We start from the raw sequence: 23,388 nt of genomic DNA, 5'->3' as shown, positions 1-23,388 counted from the left end.
TCTTAAATAGGTAGAATGTAAACTTTCTAAAGGTATCTTTTCAGTGATATAAATTATGTTTAAATTAGTTTTTAGTAGAAATTATAATTAAAAGGAACATCTAAAACTTTGGGAAGATAACTTTTCAATGAATTAAAATTAAGTAATTATGAGTAAAATTTTAATTTGTTTTGTTTTTGACTTGCTGTGAAAATGCTGGGTCACAGATACTAATAAGAGTAGGAAGTCAGATTGAATGTGTTTTACAAAAGGAAATTGTGTAGTCAGTATAGTCATGGAGATTCAGGGGAATTCTCTCTTTTTCAATCACTCTTGACTCAAGTCTTTAACATCTACTTAGTTCAAATAATTTAAAATAATGTTAAAATGCCAGTAAAGTACTTTTTCTTTGTGATAAGGACTTTTTGTAGGTCTGCCTTTTTTGATCTGTAGGTTTACTTTGATATCCTCAAAGGTGAATTTTCCCCCCAAGATTGATACTTTGGTGTTTTGTTTTCCCTTTGTAGTCTACAGATAATGAAAAGTCAGGAAAACGAAATTTAGTAATTATTTTTTAAGTTGCTTGTTTTTTTTTCTTTCTGCAGCTGAAATAGACACAGATACATATATTACTTAAGCCCATTAACATATACATTTACATAATTACTTCCTCATATTTATAATCCAAAATTTAAAATTGATATGCCTGAAACATTTTTTCATTGTTTCTCCACTAAATTAAGAAATCTTGTTGATTCCAAAGGGAGTCTTGAATGAAAGACTGAATTTAGTCCTGACTGGAAGATTCATTCAATAAATGTTTATTAATTACCTGTTATGTAATAAGCACTGCTAGGTACTGAGAATCCAGCAATGAGCAAAGACCCTACCCTCTTTAAGCTTATAGTCTAGCAGGAATTATTTAAAGATATTTAAAAGTTTACCAGCATATTGTTGCTTGTTGGTGATAATATACAGTTTTTATGAGCCCCAAATGGGACACTACTAGTAACTCTGTATTCTTTATTGACTATTAAAATATGTATGTGTGTGTGTATATGTAAAGCATTAGGCTTTGCTCTGGAATTGGTGAACTTAGTAGAGTGACAACTTAAGGCCACCAGAAGGTACTATTCAGGATGGCCAACTAGTAGCTCCAGCACATCCCTCCTTGCTTGCCACTTTAATGTCCAGCCTTATTGTTTCATATTCCCTTGAGCTTCGGGTAGCCAAGGCTGGGAACATTCACATGTCTCTGGTGTGGCAAGTTAGTAGTTCATACTTGGGATTGTGCCTTGAAGTTTGGCAGGAATAGTGACAGTTGACACATTTTCTATTTTTTAAATATTTCTAGATTAGAGTTATATTCTTTAATTTTCTGTTTCATTCTGTAATTTCTTTCTTTGCCTTTCAAATTAACTTCTAATTTGGGTTTAGAATGTTTCACAAGATGATCTCTACAATTGATCTAATCTCTAGAGAGAGATTTTAGATAAAAGAAATGCCAGATGACCCTAAAAGAGCTCCACTTCCTCCATTAAACCTGTTCCCTCAGCTTTACCCTTCCATCTACCCATCTCCTAATAATTAGTATTTTTATACATACCTTTCATTCTAGGTGTTCACAAAGCCAGTTTAAGTTTCTTAGTAGTTCAGGTTGTTATTCTAAAATGGTTTTAAAGCCCCACTTGTATAACGTTCTGTCAAATGGAGTGTACAATTATTTAGTACAGTGGAGATTCCTTTCAGGAGCTTTCAGTGAATACAAGACTGTTAATGCATTTAAAGTCTAAATCTACAACTTCATTCTGATAAATTTTCACTGTATTAAATTATTTACTTGAACTCTGTTTTCTTCAGAAAACAATACTTGCAAATATAGTCTTTAAATTTAAGTACATCAGCTCAATAAACTTTAAAAAATCCTTTAAAAGTGTGGGGGAGGCTTACAGATGTAGATATTTTTACCTGAATATTTGCATAAAACAGTACATTAAAAGACTAGTAAAGTTTTTTCTCTCATATAATTTTTCAAACAATAGCTGACCAACTAAACATACGTTGCATCTCTCGTTACTTGATGCTCATGGTTCTTTGCATGTGTCTTTAAAACTAGAGCTTTAACTTCCTCTTGTGCATGGTTTGTGCAAATTGCAGTTTATTAACTTGTCTTTGTCTTTGATGCTTGCAACCTAATCCATCACAGCTACACTGCCTCGAAAAGAAAGTGCTGTCAAACAGGAAACAGAGAGTGAGTATGCTTAGTGTATTAGTAGGTATTCTCAATGCATGTTTGTTTGTCTAGAAATTAGTTATTTTTCTTGAAAAAAGTTACACCAAAAATACTGATTTCTCTGAGTTGCCAGGTATTGGTGAAAGAAAAACAACATAATGGTAGTGGTATGACTACATCCAAGAAATACATAATATAGTTAAAAATATTTGGTGGGTAGTCAGAAATTTATAAAAAGTCTTTAACCATTATACTTTTGTTTTCAGGCTGTGTTTAGAAACTATAAAAATTCTTGTAGGTATGGTCAGATTTTGCATAATGAAACCAAAGTTTATCTCTAATTGTCTTTATACCTTTTTAGCACTTATTATACCATTTGTCCCTCCTGACCATAAGCAGATAATGCAGGTTAGCTGAGAAATATTCAAGAAGAATAAAATGTTTTTATTGTTTAAATTTAATTCTAGTAAAAACATGACATTTTCTTGTAAATGGAATCTTTTAATTCTTTTATGTATGTAGGATATTGTCCAGACATATTGTTATCATTTTTCCCCATGGCTACGATAGATACCTTTCTTTATACCTAAACTCACATGTCCCATATTAATATAGTTAATGATGGAGGAAACCTGCACAAGCCTTTTAGATAGCCTCATCCACCAGAGAAGAGACAGTAGAAGCAAGAAGAACTACAGTCCTGCAGCCTGTGAAACAAAAACCACATTCACAGAAAAATAGACAAGATGAAAAGGCAGAGGGCTATGTACCAGATAAAGGAACAAGATAAAAGCCCAGAAAAACAACTAAATGAAGTGGAGAGAGGAAACCTTCCAGAAAAAGAATTCAGGATAATGATAGTGAAGATAAACCAGGACCTCGGAAAAAGAATGGAGGCAAAGATCGAGAAGATGCAAGAAATGTTTAACAAAGATGTAGAAGAATTAAAAAACAAACAGAGATGAACAATACAATAAATGAAATGAAAACTACACTAGAAGGAATCAATAGCAGAATAACTGAGGCAGAAGAACGGATAAGTGACCTGGAAGACAGAATGGTGGAATTCACTGCTGCAGAACAAAATAAAGAAAAAATGAAAAGAAATGAAGACAGCCTAAGAGACCTGTGGGACAACATTAAACACAACAACATTCGCATTACAGGGGCCCCAGAAGGAGAAGAGAGAAAGGACCCGAGAAAATATTTGAAGAGATTATAGTTGAAAACTTCCCTAACGTGGGAAAGGAAATAGCCACCCAAGTCCGGAACTACAGCAAGTCCCACATAGGATAAACCGAAGGAGAAACACGCCGAGACACATAGTACTCAAATTGGCAAAAATTAAAGACAAAGAAAAATCATTGAAAGCAGCAAGGGAAAAATGACAAATCACATACAAGGGAACTCCCATAAGGTTAACAGCTGATTTCTCAGCAGAAACTCTACAAGCCAGAAGGGAGTGGCATGACATACTTAAAGTGATGAAAGGGAAGAACCTGCAACCAAGATTACTCTACCCGGCAAGGATCTCATTCAGATTCGATGGAGAAATCAAAAGCTTTACAGACACACAAAAGCTAAGAGAATTCAGTACCACCAAACCAGCTATATAGCACATGCTAAAAGAACTTCTCTAAGTGGGAAACACAACAGAAGAAAAGGACCTACAAAAACAAACCCAAAACAATTCAGAAAATGGTCATAGGAACATACATATCGATAATTACCTTAAACGTGAATGGATTAATGCTCCAACCAAAAGACACAGGCTTGCTGAATGGATACAAAAACAAGACCCATATGTATACTGTCTATAAGAGACCCACTTCAGACCTAGGGACACAGACAGACTGAAAGTGAGGGGATGGAAAAAGATATTCCATGCAAATGGAAATCAAAAGAAAGCTGGAGTAGCAATACTCATATCTGATAAAACAGACTTTAAAGAATGTTACAAGAGACAAGGAAGGACACTACACAATGATCAAGGGGTCAATCGAAGAAGAAGATGTAACAATTATAAATATATATGCACCCAACGTAGGAGCACCTCAATACATAAGGCAACTACGAACAGCTGTAAAAGAGGAAATTGACAGTAACACAATAATAGTGGGGGACTTTAGCACCTCACTTACACCAATGGACAGATCATCCAAAATGAAAATAAATAAGGAAACAAAAGCTTTAAATGACACAGTAGACCAGATAGATTTAATTGATTTTTATAGGACATTCCATCCAAAAACAGCAGATTACACTATCTTCTCAATTGCGTACGGAACATTCTCTGGGATAGATCACATCTTGGGTCACAAATCAAGCCTCAGTAAATTTAAGAAAATTGAAATCATATGAAGCATCTTTTCTGACCACAACGCTATGAGATTAGAAATGAATTACAGAGGAAGAAACGTGAAAAACACATGGAGGCTAAACAATACATTACTAAATAACCAAGAGATCACTGAAGAAATCAAAGAGGAAATCAAAAAATACCTAGACGCAAATGACAATGAAAACACGACGATTCAAAACAATGGGATGCAGCAAAAGCAGTTCTAAGAGGGAAGTTTATAGCTATACAGGCATACCTCAAGAAACAAGAAAAATCTCAAATAAACAATGTAACCTTAAACCTAAAGGAACTAGAGAAAGAACAGCAAACAATACCCAAACTTAGCAGAAGGAAAGAAATCATAAAGATCAGAGCAGAAATAAATGAAATAGAAACAAAACAATAGCAAAGATCAATAAAACTAGAAGCTGGTTCTTTGAGAAGATAAACAAAATTGATAAACCATTAGCCAGACTCCTCAAGAAAAAGAGGGAGAGGACTCAAATCAATAAAATTAGAAATGAAAAAGGAGAAGTTACAACAGACACCGCAGAAATACAACGCATCCTTAGAGACTACTACCAGCAACTCTATGCCAATAAACTGGACACCCTGGAAGAAATGGACAAATTCTTAGAAAGGTATAACCTTCCAAGACTGAACCAGGAAGAAACAGAAAATATGAACAGATCAACAAGTAATGGAATTGAAACTGTGATTAAAAATCTACCAACAAACAAAAGTCCAGGACCAGATGGCTTCACAGGTTAATTCTATCAAACATTTAGAGAAGAGCTAACACCCATCCTTCTCAAACTCTTCCACAAAATTGCAGAGGAAGGAGCACTCCCAAACTCATTCTGTGAGGCCACCATCACCCTGATCCCCAAACCAGACAAAGATACTACAAAAAAAGAAAATTACAGACCAGTATCACTGACGAATATAGATGCAAAAATCCTCAACAAAATACTAGCAAACAGAATCCAGCAACACATTAAAAGGATCGTATAGGGCTTCCCTGGTGGCGCAGTGGTTGAGAGTCCGCCTGCCGATGCAGGGGACACGAGTTCGTGCCCGTTCTGGGAAGATCCCACATGCCGCGGAGCACCTGGGCCTGTGAGCCATGGCTGCTGAGCCTGTGCGTCCGGAGCCTGTGCTCCGCAACGGGAAAGGCCACAGCAGTGAAAGGCCCGTGTACCACAAAAAAAAAAAAAGAAAAGGATCATAAACCATGATCAAGTGGGATTTGTTCCAGGGATGCAAGGATTCTTCAATATACGCAAATCAATCAATGTGATACACCATATTAACAAATTGAAGAATAAAAACCATATGATCATGTCAATAGATGCAGAAAAAGCTTTTGACAAAATTCAATACCAATTTATGATAAAAACTCTCCACAAAGTGGGCATAGAGGGAACCTACCTCAACGTAATAAAGGCCATATACAACAGACCCACAGCAAACATCATTCTCAATGGTGAAAAACTGAAAGCATTTCCTCTAAGATCAGGAAAAGACAAGGATGTCCACTCTCACCACTATTATTTAACATAGTTTTGGAAGTCCTAGCCACGGCAATCAGAGAAGAAAAAGAAATAAAAGGAATACAAATTGGAAAAGAAGAAGTAAAACTGTCACTGTTTGCAGATGACATGATACTATACATAGAGAATCCTAAACATGCCCCCAGAAAACTACCAGAGCTAATCAATGAATTTGATAAAGTTGCAGGATACAAAATTAATGCACAGAAATCTCTGTCATTCCTATACACTAATGATGAAAAATCTGAAAGAGAAATTAAGGAAACACTCCCATTTACCGTTGCAACAAAAACAATAAAATACCTAGGAATAAACCTTCCTAGGGAGGCAAAAGACCTGTATGCAGAAAACTATAAGACACTGATGAAAGAAATTAAGGATGATGCCAACAAATGGAGAGATATACCATGTTCTTGGATTGGAAGTATCAATATTGTGAAAATGACTATACTACCCAAAGCAATCTACAGATTCAGTGCAACCCCTGTCAAATTATCAATGGCACTTTTAATGGAACTAGAACAAAAAATCTTAAAGTTTGTATGGAGACACAAAAGACCCCTAATAGCCAAAGCAGTCTTGAAGGAAAAAAACTGGAGCTGGAGGAGTCAGACTCTTGACTTCAGACTAGACTACAAAGCTACAGTAATCAAAACAATATGGTACTGGCACAAAAACAGAAATATAGATCAATGGCACAGGATAGAAAGCCCAGAGATAAACCCATGCACCTATGGTCAACTAATCTATGACAAAGGAGGCAAGGATATTCAATGAAGGGAAGACAGTCTCTTCAATAAGTGGTTCTGGGAAAACTACATGTAAAAGAATGAAGTTAGAATACTCCCTAACACCATACACAAAAATAAACTCAAAATGGACTAAAGACCTAAACGTAAGACCGGACACTTACAAAACTCTTAGAGGAAAACATAGGAAGAACACTCCTTGACATAAATCACAGCAAGATCTTTTTTGATCCACCTCCTAGTGTAATGGAAATAAAAACAAAAGTAAAAAATGGGACCTAATGAAACTTCAAAGCTTTTGCACAGCAAAGGAAACCATAAACAAGACCAAAAGACAACCCTCAGAATGGGAGAAAATATTTGCAAACAAATCAACAGACAAAGGATTAATCTCCAAAATTTATAAACAGCTCATGCAGCTCAATATTAAACAACCCAATCCAACAATGGGCAGAAGACCTAAATAGATATTTCTCTAAAGAAGACATACAGCTGGCCAAGAAGCACATGAAAAGCTGCTCAGCATCACTAATCTTTAGGGAAATGCAAATCTAAACTACAGTGAGTTATCACCTCACACCAGTTAGAATGGGCATCATCAGAAAATCTGCAAACAAATGCTGGAGCAGGTGTGGAGAAAAGGGAACCCTTTTGCGCTGTTGATGGGAATATAAACGGATACAGCCACTATGGAGAATAGTGTGGAGGTTCCTTAAAAAAACTAAAAATAGAATTACCTTATGATCCAGCAATCCCACTACTGGGCATATACCCAGAGAAAACCATAATTCAGAAGGACACATGCACCCCAATGTTCATTGCAATAGCCAGGTCATGGAAGCAACCTAAATGCCCATCGAGAGACGAATGGATAAAGAAGATGTGGTATATATATTCCCATGGAATATTACTCAGCCATAAAGAGGAACGAAATTGGGTCATTTGTTGAGATGTGGATGGATCTAGAGACTGTCATACAGATTGATGTAAGTCAGAAAGAGAGAAACAAATATTGTATATTAATGCATATATGTGGAACCTAGAAAAATGGTACAGATGAACCGGTTTGCAGGGCAGCAATTGAGACACAGATGTGGAGAACAAACGTATGGGCACCGAGTGGGGAAAGCTGCGGCGGGGTGGGGGTGGGATGGTGGTGTGATGAATTGGGCGATTGGGATTGACATGTATACCCTGATGTGTATAAAATGGATGACTAATAAGAACCTGCTGTATAAAAAAATTAAATTAAAAAAATATATATCTATAGTTAATGATGTATGTATTATATTTTAGTTGTATTTTAAATATAACAAATTTTCAGGGTGTTGTTTTTTTTCTCTTCATTTTGTTTAGTTTTTAAAGAACTTTAATCAGTTCACTTACTGTAAAAGAGTTTCTGGGTTCAGGAGTGTATTAAGTTGAATCGTGTATAATTGACCTTTTTGGTAGGGCAAGATTAATTTGATATGGTTCCACCTAATGTGTTGATTTGATGTGGAGGTGAGTAATTTTGGGATATGGCAGGTTTTTTTGGAAATATAACTGTCATGTTAACTAGTACACTAGGGGGTCAGTGACTTTCATCCATAGTCATGTCGTTTGAGTGGGAAAGAAATCCTCATCTACTTTAGTCTAGAGAAATCATCAGGCAGCTTAATCTTTATGGTGAGACTGGGCGGGGCATAATGTGATCTTTAAGATCTTGTTCAGTCCTATTCTGTGATGCTGTATAGTTTCACTACTCTTTACAGTATATTCAGGAATAGGACACAAATGTTAATGAAAGAGAAGGACAGCCTCCAATCTCTCCTCTGTGGTAGATTTGTGCCCTAACTAGTATGAGCCCCAGAAGACCAAGACAGTAGAAGATAGCCCTGATTTATGCTATGGATCTTTTATTCATGAAGTTCACAACTTTTAAAGTTGTATTATTTCTTAGGTCTTCATGGAAGTTCCGGGAAATTAACTGGATCTACTTCTAGTCTAAATAAACTCAGTGTTCAGAGTTCAGGGAATCGCAGATCTCAGTCATCTTCCTTGTTGGATATGGGAAACATGTCAGCCTCTGATCTCGATGTTGCCGACAGAACCAAATTTGATAAGGTAAAATAAAATAACAAGTACTTCTTAAACATTACTATTAGTTTTCTAGCATCAGTTTGTTATTCCTTTAATTGTGTTCAAAGATTTGGGCTCCGTTGGCTCTTTTAATTAACCATATCTTACTTTACAGTTCTGAATCTGAAAAAAATAGTCACATGTCAACTGAAATGTGATTTATCAATTAAATGACATAACAGTTTTATTAAAGTTTGTTATAAATCATAAAGTGCTTGCAATCATAAATCCAGTTATTTGAGCAACTACAGAGTAAAGAGGAAATAGCTGTTATGAAGCTAAACTGTTCTCTGCAATGCATTAAATAAGTTTAAAAAGTTTATCTCGTAAAGCAATTATACTCCAATAAAGATGTTAAAAAAAAAGTTTATCTCTGTGTTCCTCTTTCCAGATTTTGAGTAAATAATTGTTGTGAGTTTTATTTCAAGTATGTTCTGGCCCTGTTATGCCTTGATAATACTGTATTGTCCTTTCAATCTTGAAAGTGTTTGTTTTGGGGATTCTATTGAGATTATAGATGAAGCATCCCTGGTCCCTGCAGAAAAGTAATTAAATGTGGAATGTTATTTTAAGCATTTTTGTTCAGTTCTTTGTAGGATCATTTTGGTTTTCTTCAGATCTTTGAACAGGTACTAAGTGAACTGGAGCCCCTGTGTCTGGCAGAACAGGACTTCATAAGTAAATTTTTCAAACTACAGCAACATCAAAGCATGCCTGGAACTATGGTATGGCTCACATTTATTTATTGGCTAGTATTTATGACCTGTAGCATAATTAGCCTAATTAATATATTGCCACAATTTCAATGTCAGAACAGAAAAAGACAAAATTTATAATTAAGGATTTTTAAAATACGTTTTGTCATACAAGATACTAAAAACAATGATAGAGTTTGGGCATCTAATCTAATATTCCAGACTATTTTAGGCCTAAACATTGTCTAAATTAGTAAGGGGGGAGAATGTCTGAATTTACTTTGCAAAAAACTTTTTTTTTTTTTGGCTGTGCTGTGTGACATGCGGGATCTTCCCGGAACAGGGATGGAACCCAGGCCCCGTGCAGTGGAAGCGTGGAGTCCTAACCACTGGACTGCTAGGCAGTTCCCACAAAACATTATTTAAAAAACAGTTTTAGTAATCATCAAGAAAAAATAGGATTAAAAAAATAAAAAAGATGTTTGTGTATATATACCATGGTCTTTATAAAAAAGAAAGTAAGAAAGAAAAAAAATGTGGAGGCCTCAAATCTGAATCTTATGGCTTTGTTACTAACTAGCTATGAGTCCTTAAAGCAATTATTTAATCCCTGTTTTTCCTCATCTGTGCAATAGGTATAATTGTACCTATTCATCATGCCTCTCTGATGGCATAAGTGTAAGAAAGTAAAATGAGAGATTTGTAAGAATATTTTGAAGAACTTAAAAGCACAGTGCAAATTGAGATAAGTTTTTTTTTAGATTAAGGGCATCTTAAAAAAGAGAACCAACATATCAAAAGCAGGCCTAAAATGAATGACAAATTAATTATTTTAAATGGTTAGGGATTTGTTGTTGTAGGTGGTCCAGGTAGTTAATATGTTTACTTGTTAGCTTCTGTAAGAACTTTCGATAGCATTTTTTAATACCAAAATTTTATTAAAATGATCATTGAGATTTCTTTAATTTTGAAAATTCTCTCTTGAAAGTTGTTTCTGGATGTTTTTGTTGAGCTGCCTTTCCATTCCCATGCTTCCTCTGAGCCTCCTCAACCTTCTCTCTCCTCCTTTCCCCTCATTGCACACACACAAACACAACTTCTCATGCCACAGTAATTCTAAGATAAAATCTAAGAACATAGCACTTCCTGAGCATTCTTAAACAGCATCCTAAATTGTATAGTTTTGTCGGTAATACTGCCTTTAAAAATCATTATTTCTCATAATATATTCTCTCCTAGGAATTTTAAGACTGAGCAGGCTATTGCTATATAAACTAGTCAAATTGTTGGTCTTTTATTATGTAAAGTACCTGAATAATTTTTGCAGACTGAAGCAGAGGAGCTAGATGGAGGAACGTCGTCACGGCAACATAATGCTGGCACACCACTGCCTGTTTCATCTGAGTATGTGTTTGTTACTATCTGTTGTTTATTTTGGAAAAAAAATAAACTTTAAATTGAGCAGGAAGGAGTGCTGCTCAGTGAAGAGTTCACATGACTCTCCATAACTGACAGCACTCAGAGCATCAGCCTGTGTGCCCAATGTCTTATCGAACATCTTACTGAAGTAAAATTGGTCCTGTTTATGGCTCTTCGGCTCTTTTTGCTATAGCAGCCACAGAAATGCAATCAATTTTGATATTTGCTGGTAGGAAGTAGCATTTGAATTGCAGTGTATTTCTCAGAAATCACAAAGTACATTTCAGGACCCGGTTTTACAAATGACCAAGTTACTTTGAGTGATAAAACTTAACTTCAAAAAAATATGTTTATATTGGAAACCACTATAGGATAATTAGTTCATCATATTTGGACAGTGTTAGTTGAAATACCAAATTTTAGTCATTTTATGTATACCCGGGGGATAAAGTTGAAGATGAATACACCTGAAGCTTGTAATAACTTCTATATTTTGTATGTTTTCTGAACAGGAAAGATATGATTCGCCAAATGATGATTAAAATATTTCGCTGCATTGAGCCAGAACTGAACAACCTGATTGCATTAGGAGACAAAATCGATAGCTTTAACTCCCTTTACATGCTAGTCAAAATGAGTCATCATGTGTGGACTGCACAAAATGTGGACCCTGCTTCTTTTCTAAGTACTACATTGGGAAATGTTTTGGTGACTGTCAAAAGGAACTTTGATAAATGTATTGTAAGTTCGTTTTTTTTGTTTTGTTTTTGTTTGTTTTTTAGTAACTTAGAATTCTAATCGTTGCAAAAAAAATGTATTTAAACCAAGAGATTTCCAGCTTTCCACTGTGGGATCTACTGCCCAAAGCCTTGAAGCAGAGTGTTGGCTACAATTTACATGAACAGAGCTAGTTGGATGGTGCTGTGCCATCTAGTTTCCCATCTACACTGTGAATCTTGGCAAGTTCTGGAGTAGGTGGCATAGAGGCAGCAGCTGCATAAGAGATCCACTAAGTAACTGAAATTTCAGTTGACTATTAATGACCATAGATTTAATGAAACAATTGAAACTATCACTTGAATTTATTGTTTTGCTTCTTTTAATATACTCCAATAAGATAATTAATAACTGGATTATTTTAATTGCTTACTTAAATTAGTTTATTAGTTTAATAGCTTTAATTAATAATCATATTGCTTTATTTTAAGAATAAATTGTTCTTACGTTAACTTTTGGCAATCACCATTTTCCTCCTTCTAATAGGGAACAAAGATCATTAACTTTTTTTTTTCTGTTAGGTTTTGGTAAGCTTGTAGGTATGAACTGGACTGGGCCAGGTTCTAAAAAAAAAGTTTCATTTTATTAATATATTTAGTATATAAAAGTGGATATTTATTATCTGAATTTTTCTACTATGTAACCTCTAAGTTAAATCCAGCTTTTGAATAGCCATAGAAGAATGGGAGAATAATAAAAATATTAAGCGCAGTTAAAATCCATATTCTTTTTTATACTTTCTAAAAATATTTATTGAGATTCTAAAAGTTTAAAAACAGTCTGTGTCCACTGTAGAAACTTAAATGTCACCTCAACAGTCTTGTTAATCCTCCTTCCCTACCAAGTGATTTCACTTGGCATTTGAAGTATTATGAAATTTAACCATTTAAGGCTTATCCTCTTCCCTACCCTGCCTTCTCCAGAGGTGATGATAAACCTGGAAGGTCTGATTGCAAGCTGATAGCCAAAAGGAAAAGGAAGAACTACCAAAGGCTAAGATAATGAGTCCCATTTAACATAACTGGAACACTGAATCATGAGGACACTATATATTTACAGAATATGAAGGTTCTGTTGCTTTTATCAGGAAAATATAACTTTATATAATACCTCTCAACCCAATAGAACATAGTTGTTGAAAGCGTAAGATGTAGTATCAGGTAGATGTAGACATGGGTTCAAAAGAAGTGCTTAGCACATTGCCTGGCACAGAATAAGAGCTTACTAATGGATCACTTGCAATGGTGATGGTGATAATAGTACTAGTAATTAATAATAGTTTATTAAAGAATGTTCATGTTACTCTCAAGAGTGGGAAGTGAAGAAATTAAGCAAAATTAACCTAGACAAACGTATAAACTCATTTTCTCCTAAATTGCGTGTATTTCTAAAGGATATACCTCTTATCACCAAAGGGAGAAGGATGGTTCCTTCTGCTGACTGTCATCACTCTCTGTGTCTTATTTTAACTCACATCTTCTCAGTGTCTGGTTGATTGTGTTTGCTCAGTGTTACATGTTTTGGTACATGGGACAAGATCAGAACCTAGGGCATAATGAATGGGTAATGAATGGGTCTTTGTGTATTAAGACAGAAACATGAATGTCAGATGACTGCAGAAAGTGGAATAGATAGCACCTGAGTTTGGCACTTTCATCTGGTGGCCAAGCCCAAACTATTCTTCAAGGAACAGTGCTAAAAATGTTAGCCTAGCAAGAACCAGAGATAAAATTAGAAAGTAACTGACACATCAAGTACTACCAAGCTGGACTCTGCAATCGGGTACATTTCTTAGCTGCGTTTAGTTTGCTTTTCAGGATTCCTCACACTATAGTGACATGGATTTGCACTCTTAAACCTTTGAAAATGATAAGATTTGGCTGTCTCATCATTGTTTATTCTTGCCTTCTTTGTCATAGATTAATTAACCATATAAGCACAGGTTTATTTCTGGGCTCTCTGTTCTGTTCCATAAATCTATGTATCTGTTTCTGTGCCAGTGCCATACTGTTTTGATGACTGTAGTTTTGTAGTATAGTTTGAAACCAAGGAGCATAATACCTCTGGCTTTGTTCTTCTTTCTCCAGATTGCTTTGACTATTATGGTCTTTTGTGTTTCCATACCAGTTTTAGAATTATTTGTCCTAGTTCTGTGAAAAATACCATTGGTATTTTGATAGGGATTGCATCGACTCTCTTGATTGCCTTGGGAAGTATGGTCATTTTAACAATATTAATTCTTCCAGTCGTTGAGCAGGGTTTATCTTTCCATTTGTGTTGTCTTCAGTTTTTTTCACCAGTGTCTTACAGTTTTCAGAGTACAAGTCTTTTACCTCCATAGTTAGATTTATTCGTAGGTATTTTATTCTTTTTGTTACAACTGTAAATGGGATTGTTTTCTTAATTTCTCTTTCTGATGGTTCCTTGTTAATATACAGAAACAAGATTTCTTTGTTATCTGCAATCTTGCTGAATTCATTTATTAGTTCTAATAGTTTTTTGGTGGCATCTTTAGGATTTTCTATGTATACTATCATGTCATCTGCAAATAGTGAGAGTTTTACATCTTCCTTTCCAATTTAGGTTCCTTTTATTTCTTTTACTTACCTGATTGCTGTGACTGGGACTTGCAATAACATATTGAATAAAAGAACAATTACTTTTCTAATCCACATGTCATATGGTTTTCAGGTTTTACCCCCAAAACCTCAACACAGTGAAATTTTAGGTAAGAGTTGAAAATGATCCAACACTACTTGGCAATGTAATTCTTACTGTGAATAGATCTAGATAACCTGAGAAGTACACAGAACCGTAATTGAACCCAGGGATCATTTTGAACCCAAGTGTCTAGATTCTGTCTATATGAAACATCCCTTTTGCACTTTGTCACCATCATACAGAAGCACTTTGCTTACAAATTTAGAATAAGTAACTAATAGATACATGGAAAATTATATAATGCAAATCCATGGTAGAAATGCCTGTTCTCCTTCTCTGTCCTCATACCCCAAAAATACAGAACTTCTCTATCCAAACAAGTTTTAGGCTGCTATGATTTGGAAATAAGCTATGGTTCTCAAACTTGACTGCATAGCCACCAACCAGAAATAATCTTGAGAAATCCCGTGTGTGCTCTGATATCTGCTCTGTCCCAGAATGGGCAATCACTGTATACTTATCTTTCGTAAATGATAAAAATGTTTATTGGTTGTTTTTACTTTAAACAAAGACCTGAGGTTCACAAGCTTTGATTGCATCTTGTTTTAAATAATTTGTATATTTTTTTGACTTTATTTTCTTATGTAAAATATATGTACTTTTTAATCTGTAGAAATAGTTTTTCTTAGTTATCCGTATTGTATTCATCTTTATTTAGTAAACATTCAAAATGTTCTAGGTATTAAATTATGTCCTGTCTCTATGATGTATGCATTTGCTTTAAATTATATGCTGTTTCTAAGTTGCTTGGCTATTTTTCTCCCTTGCGTTCTGCCTATCTTTAGAGTAACCAAATAAGGCAAATGGAGGAAGTAAAGATCTCAAAGAAGAGTAAAGTAGGAATTCTCCCATTTGTTGCTGAATTTGAAGAGTTTGCTGGACTTGCAGAATCAATCTTTAAAAATGCTGAGCGTCGTGGAGATCTAGATAAAGCATATACTAAACTTATCAGAGGAGTGTTTGTTAATGGTAAGCTTTTGTTACATTCTAAAGAATTTTTTGGTTGGTTTTCATTATTTCTGGTATGTTAGAAGTTGGGGACAGATATGTTCATTATTTTCCATGTTCTATAGTCTTTTTTAAGTTTTCTGAAATTAAAGATTTCTTAAATTTGAAAAATAAGCAATACATAAAACCCATTTGTATTCACCAGGAACCACTTATATTTTAGGGTTCATATGTGCTTATCACTATGCAAAATTGAAATTCATTGTTTAAACACAAAAAATGATCTCCCGGATTACACTGCTTTTTAGCAAGAGTCTTCCAGAGATGATCAGCAGTGATGTCTGTGTAACCTTAAACAAATCAATTCACTTCTTTAGGCCTGTTTTCATATGTGTCACATAAGGTAGATTAATGCTAAAATACTATAATTCACCGTCTTCCTATGTCAGATCACACAATTAAGTTACAGAAACAGTGTGGATGTGTTGTTTAATTTGAAATAAATGATCTGATTGCATCTATTCAGGAATTGTTAAAGCTAAAACATTGACAGGAAGTGGAATGATATCACCAGTTATAGATAACATATTTTCAGTGGAAACAGGTTTAGGGGAAAGATAGATAAATTATATGATTGAATGTTTGTATGGTTGATAGTTCTTTTAAAATTCAAAGTAGCTTTGCTTTTTCTAATTGTAAAGTAATATATGCTCATTACATACCCCCAAAAATCAGCAAACTGATTTTAAAAATCAAGAAGAAAATAAGGATAATTTGTAATCTAATCATGAAAAGATAACATTTAATTTTTTCCCTGCTAAACTTTTGAGTATATCTCTCTCACTGGTGTATATGTACATATTGTGTGTGTGTGTGTTCTCTAATTTTAAAAGTTTTATCATACCTTACACACTGTTTTGGAACCTACTAGACTCTGTACTTCTAGTGTCTTTCCTTGTCTATTAATATAGATAACCATAATCATTTTTAATGATCGCATAGTATTCCATGTATCATTATTTATTTACCAGATCTTTTGTTAATAGGCATTTAGTTTGTTTCCAGTTTCCTCCATATATTTTTGTACACTTGTCCAATAATTTCCTTAGGATCAATTATTAGAAATGGAATTACTGGGTCAAAAATTTTGGGTCTGTGTTGAGGCTTTTGCCAAATAGCCACACAGAAAGATTATACCAGTTTAGTGCTTTGAGCATTTGGTGAAAGTTTCTGTCACATCTGCATCAAAGCCCAATATTACTAGGTATTATCAATCTTTTTATTCTTTGTAAACCTGAAAGACTATAAATCAGTTTTGTTTATGATATGTTTTACCGTGCAAGAGCTTTCAAATTTTATTTGAAATATTTATTCATCATATTTATTTGTCTTTCTCTTTATGATCCTAAGTTTTGTGCCATTCTTAGAGAGTTCGTACTATCACAAAATTATTTCTTTAATTTACTTTATTTTTCTTAGTACTTACGATTATATTCATTTATTTACTTGCTTTTAACATTTTAAGTACTTGAGCAATTTAGAATTTGTTTGTCTGAAAGATGTGAAATAAGAATCCAAATTTAGTGTATTCAAAAGGACCAGCTAGTTGTCCTAAACATTTTGAATAATTCATCATTTCCCCACTGATTTGAAAAGCCACCTTTATTCTATACTAAGTTTCCATATATATATATATATATATATGTATATATATATATATATATGGGACTGTTTTAGAATGATTTTTTATTAGGTTTAGGTAGATGTGAAAATCCTTCAATACAATATATTTTATTCTATTAAGTCCAGAAATGTGCTTACTTCTTAAAGTTACAAATGAAAAAAATCCTGTAAATTTTTCCTAGCTAAATATGGTTATACTTATATCAGGATGTTACTATGTTTTTTCTGTTTTCATTTTAGTGGAGAAAGTAGCTAACGAAAGCCAGAAGACGCCCAGGGATGTAGTCATGATGGAAAACTTCCACCATATTTTTGCAACACTTTCTCGTTTGAAAATCTCATGTCTAGAAGCTGAAAAAAAAGAAGCCAAACAAAAATACACAGATCACCTTCAGTCTTATGTCATTTACTCTTTAGGACAACCTCTTGAAAAACTAAATGTAAGTATATTTTCATTCAGTATATATTTCCTGGTTTTGAACCTGTGTACATATGAATAACACAACAGACATTTGTTTTAAATTTGCTCATATATTGATGCAGGAGGATAAGGAAGGAGAGACTCAGATACTTAAGCTGCCAGTGTGCCCAGACACTGCTAGATGTTTTATATACATTATTTCTTTTAATTCCTATGAACAGTGATGTGGAGTAAGATGGTATTATCCCCATTTTACAAACGAAGAAACTGAAAGTAAATGAAAAGTTATAATAACTGGAAAGTAGCAAAGCTGGGGGGTGAACTGTAGATTTAGGCTTTTCCATTATACCAGACTTTTATTTCTTACCTCATAAATGGCTAACCTTTATCCCTAGTTCAGATGAAGATTTTGAAAACTTTATCAAGATAAAAGGAAAACCAAAAATTGTTTGGTTCGTTGCCTTTTCTTTTCGCTTCTTTTCTTGACTTCTCATTCCCCAGAGCAAGTCTGATCATTAAAAGTGAGAAATGAGGGACTTCCCTGGTGGTCCAGTGGTAAAGAATCTGCCTTCCAATGCAGGGGTCACGGGATCGGGGAACTAAGATCCCACATGCCACGGGGCAACTGAGCCCGCGTGCCACAATTACTGAGCTCGTGCACCTCAACTAGAGAGCCCGAGTGCCGCAAATTACAAGAGCCCACGTGCTCTGGAGCCTGTGCGCCACAACAAAAGAGCCCGCATATCACAACTAAGACCCAACACAGCCAAAAAATAATAAATAAACAAAATAAATATTTTTAAAAAGTGAGAAATGATAGTTTTAGAGAATTGTGCAACATAGTAGAAGCTTAAATGGACCCGTCTAACTAACTTTGTCCACAGTATGATTAGTCATCTTCTATAAGTTTTTAACTTGAAATGAGTCAAATAAAAATTATGTATCTGTTGTCAATAATTCAAATAATTGTTTTGATTAAAAGACATTTAATCAGATGCAGAACCAATTCTTTCTAAAACTTAAGAACTGACAGATATTCCTTTAGGGTAGAAGGTTGGTCTCAGACCTAAAGCCTGCATGATACTTACCTGCAACATAGAGGCACTTCCTTTGAAATCAAATTTAAAGCAGAAACATTGATAGACCCCTTATTATTTAACATCGTTATGGAAGATTTAGCCAATGCAATAAGACCGAAACATAAAGATATACAAAGGAGAGTCAAGGTTATAATTACCTGTATATAATATGTTGGAATTATTTTATCTGGTAAAGTAATAGGATTCAAGATAAATATATCAAAAAATAGTTTATTTCCTATATGTTATAATAACCAATTAAAAGTCTCTGTAGAAACAAAATTTTAAAATTACCAGGGATAGACTTGTCCAAAAATTACTGTCAAAAAATTAATAATTTATAAGAATAAATAAATAATAATTGCTAAGAAAATTTTAGAGAAAAGTAATGACTGGATTTGGCTTGTCGGTATTAAGTCATATTGTGCTCAAATAAAGACTTGCCAATCAATATGCATATTAAAAGACCAATTATAATTAAAAGACAACCTGAGGAGAATATTTGTAACACCATGTCAGTATATTTAATCTAAAAGATCTTTTTAAAATCAATGAGGAAAGCACTAAGACCTCAACATATAAATGGGCAAGGGTTCTGAATGTACCACTAAGCATCTGAAAAGCAGGTTAACTTCATTTATAGCCAAAGAATTGTGAAATAAAATGACAAACTTTTTTCACTTTTTAAAGTGGCAAAGATTTGTTTTTTAATTGTGCTAATGCTGATGATAGTATGGTAAGGTAAAAGTCTCATATACTGTTGACAGAAATATAAACCGATTGATATATAAATATAAACTTCTCTGGGAAGCAATTTGTGTATGTATATGAAGAGTCTTCAGAATGCTTAACAATTATACTCCTCAACTGAGGAATTATAGTCTAGAAATTTATGCTGGGTAGTAATCAGTAATGTGGGTGAACACTTACGTATAAAAGTTATTTGTGACAACTGTATTTATAAGAGATTTATTTTTTTTTTGATGAGTAGATTTTGCCAACTCCAAGAAAAAAGAGTGAAAAATATTAAATACCCAATACTGGAGGAATGAATAAACAAATTGTAGTTCAGTCATTGGATGGAACATTATGCAGCCATTAAAATGTATACTTTGGGAAAACATATAAAATATTAAGTGGAAAAGCAGCGTGCAAAATTATAATCTCATTTATGTACTCACATCAAAAGACTAGCAGGAAATCTAAAATGTTGATAGTGGTTATCTCTGAGTGGCATGATAATAGCTGATTATTATTTTATCCTTTATATTTTCACACACTGATTTTTACATAATGAATATATACTATTTTATAATCAGATTTTTTTTTTTAATTTAAGTGGTAATGAAAGCAGTTCTTAGCCATTATTTCTTTCCATTTCCTCGAAGCATTTCTTTGAAGGCGTTGAAGCTCGGGTAGCACAGGGTATAAGAGAAGAGGAAGTAAGCTATCAACTTGCATTTAACAAACAAGAACTCCGAAAAGTTATTAAAGAGTATCCTGGAAAGGAAGTAAAAAAAGGTCTAGATAACCTCTACAAGAAGGTTGACAAACATTTATGTGAAGAGGAGAACTTACTTCAGGTATGCTTTAGTTCTTTGAACCATCCTAGATTGCACATCCTTACATATGTCGCTTTTCTCCAAAATATTCCTCTAGAAATACTATGCATTTTCTAATTTTAGGAAATTAGAAAAGGAGGAAAGTTCCACAAGGTACAGACCAGATTAATGAATTGTGAGGGGAAGAAAGGAATAATATTTATATAAGTTTATATGACTATTCCTGTTTATTTTGTATTTCTTTCTTATTGTTTTGAGGCATTAAGTTGTTTTTCTTTTGTTTGGGGATGGGTTTTTTCGTTGCTTTTTTGTTTTGTTTTAGTTTTGAGGGTGGCAAGGAAATGGAATGGTGTATAGTACAGTGGAGTGATTCTGAGCATAGGGGTTGGAGCTGGAATTGGTTTCATAATCTGGCTTCAGATAAAGCTTCATGGTTTGGGGCAAATTACTTCACCTCTCTGAGCCTCAATTTCCTTATTTGAAAAGTAGAAATAATACCTCCTCTGTATACTGGCCACTACTATTACTGTCATTGCCATTTTATACATGAGAAAATCAAAGCTAAGAGAGGTGGAGTAATATGACCATGATCCTATAGCTAATGAATGGTAGAGTCAGATTTAAACTGCCAACTGAGCCATCATTCTTTATAAGCCGTACTAAAAGGCCCAGAGATGAGTGAGAATAATTCTGATTTTAACACCATGGAAGGCTTCATGAAGGAAAGCATTTGTGTTAGCCTCTGAAAGTCAGATACTAACTTAACAGATAAAGTAGGAGAAGTGGCCTTCCAGGTGGATGAAATACCATGAGCTAAAAGATGAGAAGCAAAAAAGTGTAAGTAAAACTGTTTAGTAAATCATCTTAAGTTGTCTATTAGGAATTTAGGGTTTATGAGATTTAGGGTTTATAAGGAAAAATCCCCTCAACTGGCAGATAGGGATGATTTCATAGTACCCACCCTCACCAGGTTGTCATGAGACTTAAAAAGGATAATGTATACATAAAGCACTTTGTACTGTGCTGATATGAAATAAGTCAATAAATATAACCTATTAATATTAGCTCATATGTCAGTGTGTGTATCAGATTCTATCTTGATAGTTGTCTGCATCGTGATTTCCACTTCCAGATTATAAATTCCTTTGATTGCAGATGATTGGTCTGACTCATCTTGGTGTCCTCCATGGCATCAAGCAGTGTTTTGCATCATCAATTTTAGATAAAGAAATTGTTAAACTTTCATATGAAATGAAATTCAGGCATTCAGTGTTGCATTTCATTTAATCATTAGTCTTAGTTTCATACATAGTTGTGCATATCCACATTGGTGTTGGATATTGGAGTAAATATAATAACAGCTAGATGTAATGAGTGCTTACTGTGTCACACTGTTCTGAGCACTTTACGTGTATCCACTCATTTAACCTCACCTGAAGCTTGTGAGGAAGGTATTATTATCATTACCCCAGTTTACAGATAAGGAACTTGAGGCACAGAGCAATGATGTAATGTACTCAAGGTCACAAAGCTTATAAGTGGAAGGAGCCAGTTTCTATCTCCAGAATGTATGTTCTTAACTATTATTCTAAATCCTTAGAATATATCCTGACATTATTTCTACATACTTGACTGTATTATTTCCATTCATATTTTAACGACTCTTATTTTCATTTTTATTATAGGTGGTGTGGCACTCCATGCAGGATGAATTTATACGCCAGTACAAGCATTTTGAAGGTTTGATAGCTCGCTGTTATCCTGGATCTGGTGTTACAATGGAATTCACTATTCAGGACATTCTGGACTATTGCTCCAGCATTGCGCAGTCCCACTAAACCTTACAAAAGAAGAAAAGATAAATGAAAAAACCACTCTGAGTACACCAGACACTATTCAAAAACATCAAGCAACCGTTTTGAGAACCAGACTTAAAATTTTATGTATGAATGTCAGATAAATGGGTAATACCATACCACAAATATTCAAAAGCGAAAGTACCAACCTATGTGGCAGTTTCATTTGCCCAATAGGTTGTGTACTAAAAGCATTTATCTCGGGCTTCCCTGGTGGTGCAATGGTTAAGAATCTGCCTGCCAATGCAGGAGACATGGATTCAAGCCCTGGTCCAGGAAGATCCCACATGCCGTGGAGCAACTAAGCACGTTTCCCACAACTACTGAAGTCTACACACCCTAGAGCCCATGCTCTGCAACAAGAGAAGCCACTTCAATGAGAAGCCTGCGCACCACAACGAAGAGTAGCCCCTGCTCGCTGCAACTAGAGAAAGCCCACATGCAGCAACGAAGACCCAGCACAGCCAAAAATAAATAATTAAAGCATTTATCTCATCATAAATGCCTTTATCATTTTTCCAGACTGTCCAGGAAATTTTCCTGTATTGCCTCGCTTCTTATATTTAAGAGTGGTTATCCTGGGCTTCCCTGGTGGCGCAGTGGTCGAGAGTACACCTGCTGATGCAGGGGACGCGGGTTCGTGCCCCGGTCCTGGAAGTTCCCACATGCTGCAGAGCGGCTGGGCCCATGAGCCATGGCCGCTGAGCCTGCGCGTCCAGAGCCTGTGCTCCGCAACGGGAGAGGCCACAACGGTGAGAGGCCGGCGTACCGCCAAAAAAAAAAAAAAAGAGTGGTTATCCTATGTGTAATGCATTGGGAGTTCTTCAGCTTTCATTAATTCAGTATTGCTTACAAATGTTACTACTAAAATTTTGTATAGAACTTTTTCCCTCTAACTAATGTATATATGGATAGGGATCTTGTGATGATCAGTTGTAAACTTGGAATTTGAGGATTATGTGACTCTGTGTAGCAGTGAATCTAAAATAAAGAAGTTTTCAAAAAAATTAAAATTTGGTTGTATTATTCTTAGATCTATCATGCTATTTGTATAAAAGCAAGTTCTTATAAAATCAGTATATAAAAATGAATTACATGTCCATTTACCATAAACCACTTAAAAGTATAATAATAAGAAAAATAAAGGCATTTATAATAGCATTAAAAACATTTAGTATTTAGGACTAAGTCTAACGAAACATGTGCTATGGACTGAATTGTGTCCCCTCAAAATTGCTATATGGAGGCCCT

The 23,388-nt window shown here is 34.5% G+C and overlaps 1 protein-coding gene across 10 annotated transcripts in view; it reads left to right on the top strand.

The window, feature by feature from the left end:
* Nucleotides 1-23,150, top strand: part of EXOC1 (exocyst complex component 1) — a 61,369-nt gene extending 38,219 nt beyond the window's left edge. For 6 of the 10 annotated variants that reach the window (XM_004268258.4, XM_049709143.1, XM_033425364.2 and 3 more), the window contains 9 exons: nt 2,186-2,230; nt 8,798-8,961; nt 9,594-9,701; nt 10,999-11,075; nt 11,603-11,831; nt 15,374-15,557; nt 17,460-17,659; nt 20,108-20,302; nt 21,967-23,150. In XM_004268258.4, coding sequence (XP_004268306.1) covers nt 2,186-2,230; nt 8,798-8,961; nt 9,594-9,701; nt 10,999-11,075; nt 11,603-11,831; nt 15,374-15,557; nt 17,460-17,659; nt 20,108-20,302; nt 21,967-22,119 — 1,355 coding nt within the window. In that variant the 3' untranslated portion in view covers nt 22,120-23,150. The remainder of the gene's footprint in view (nt 1-2,185; nt 2,231-8,797; nt 8,962-9,593; nt 9,702-10,998; nt 11,076-11,602; nt 11,832-15,373; nt 15,558-17,459; nt 17,660-20,107; nt 20,303-21,966) is intronic. The other 4 variants (XM_033425367.2, XM_033425366.2, XM_049709144.1 and 1 more) reach the window with 2 other exon arrangements.
* The last annotated feature ends 238 nt before the right edge of the window (nt 23,151-23,388 follow it).

The sequence above is a fragment of the Orcinus orca genome, chromosome 4 (assembly GCF_937001465.1).
Source record: "Orcinus orca chromosome 4, mOrcOrc1.1, whole genome shotgun sequence".
NCBI classification, from domain to species: Eukaryota; Metazoa; Chordata; class Mammalia; order Artiodactyla; family Delphinidae; genus Orcinus; species Orcinus orca.
The sequence above is the reverse complement of the archived record's forward strand: the minus strand, read 5'-3'. Positions and strand labels throughout refer to the sequence as shown.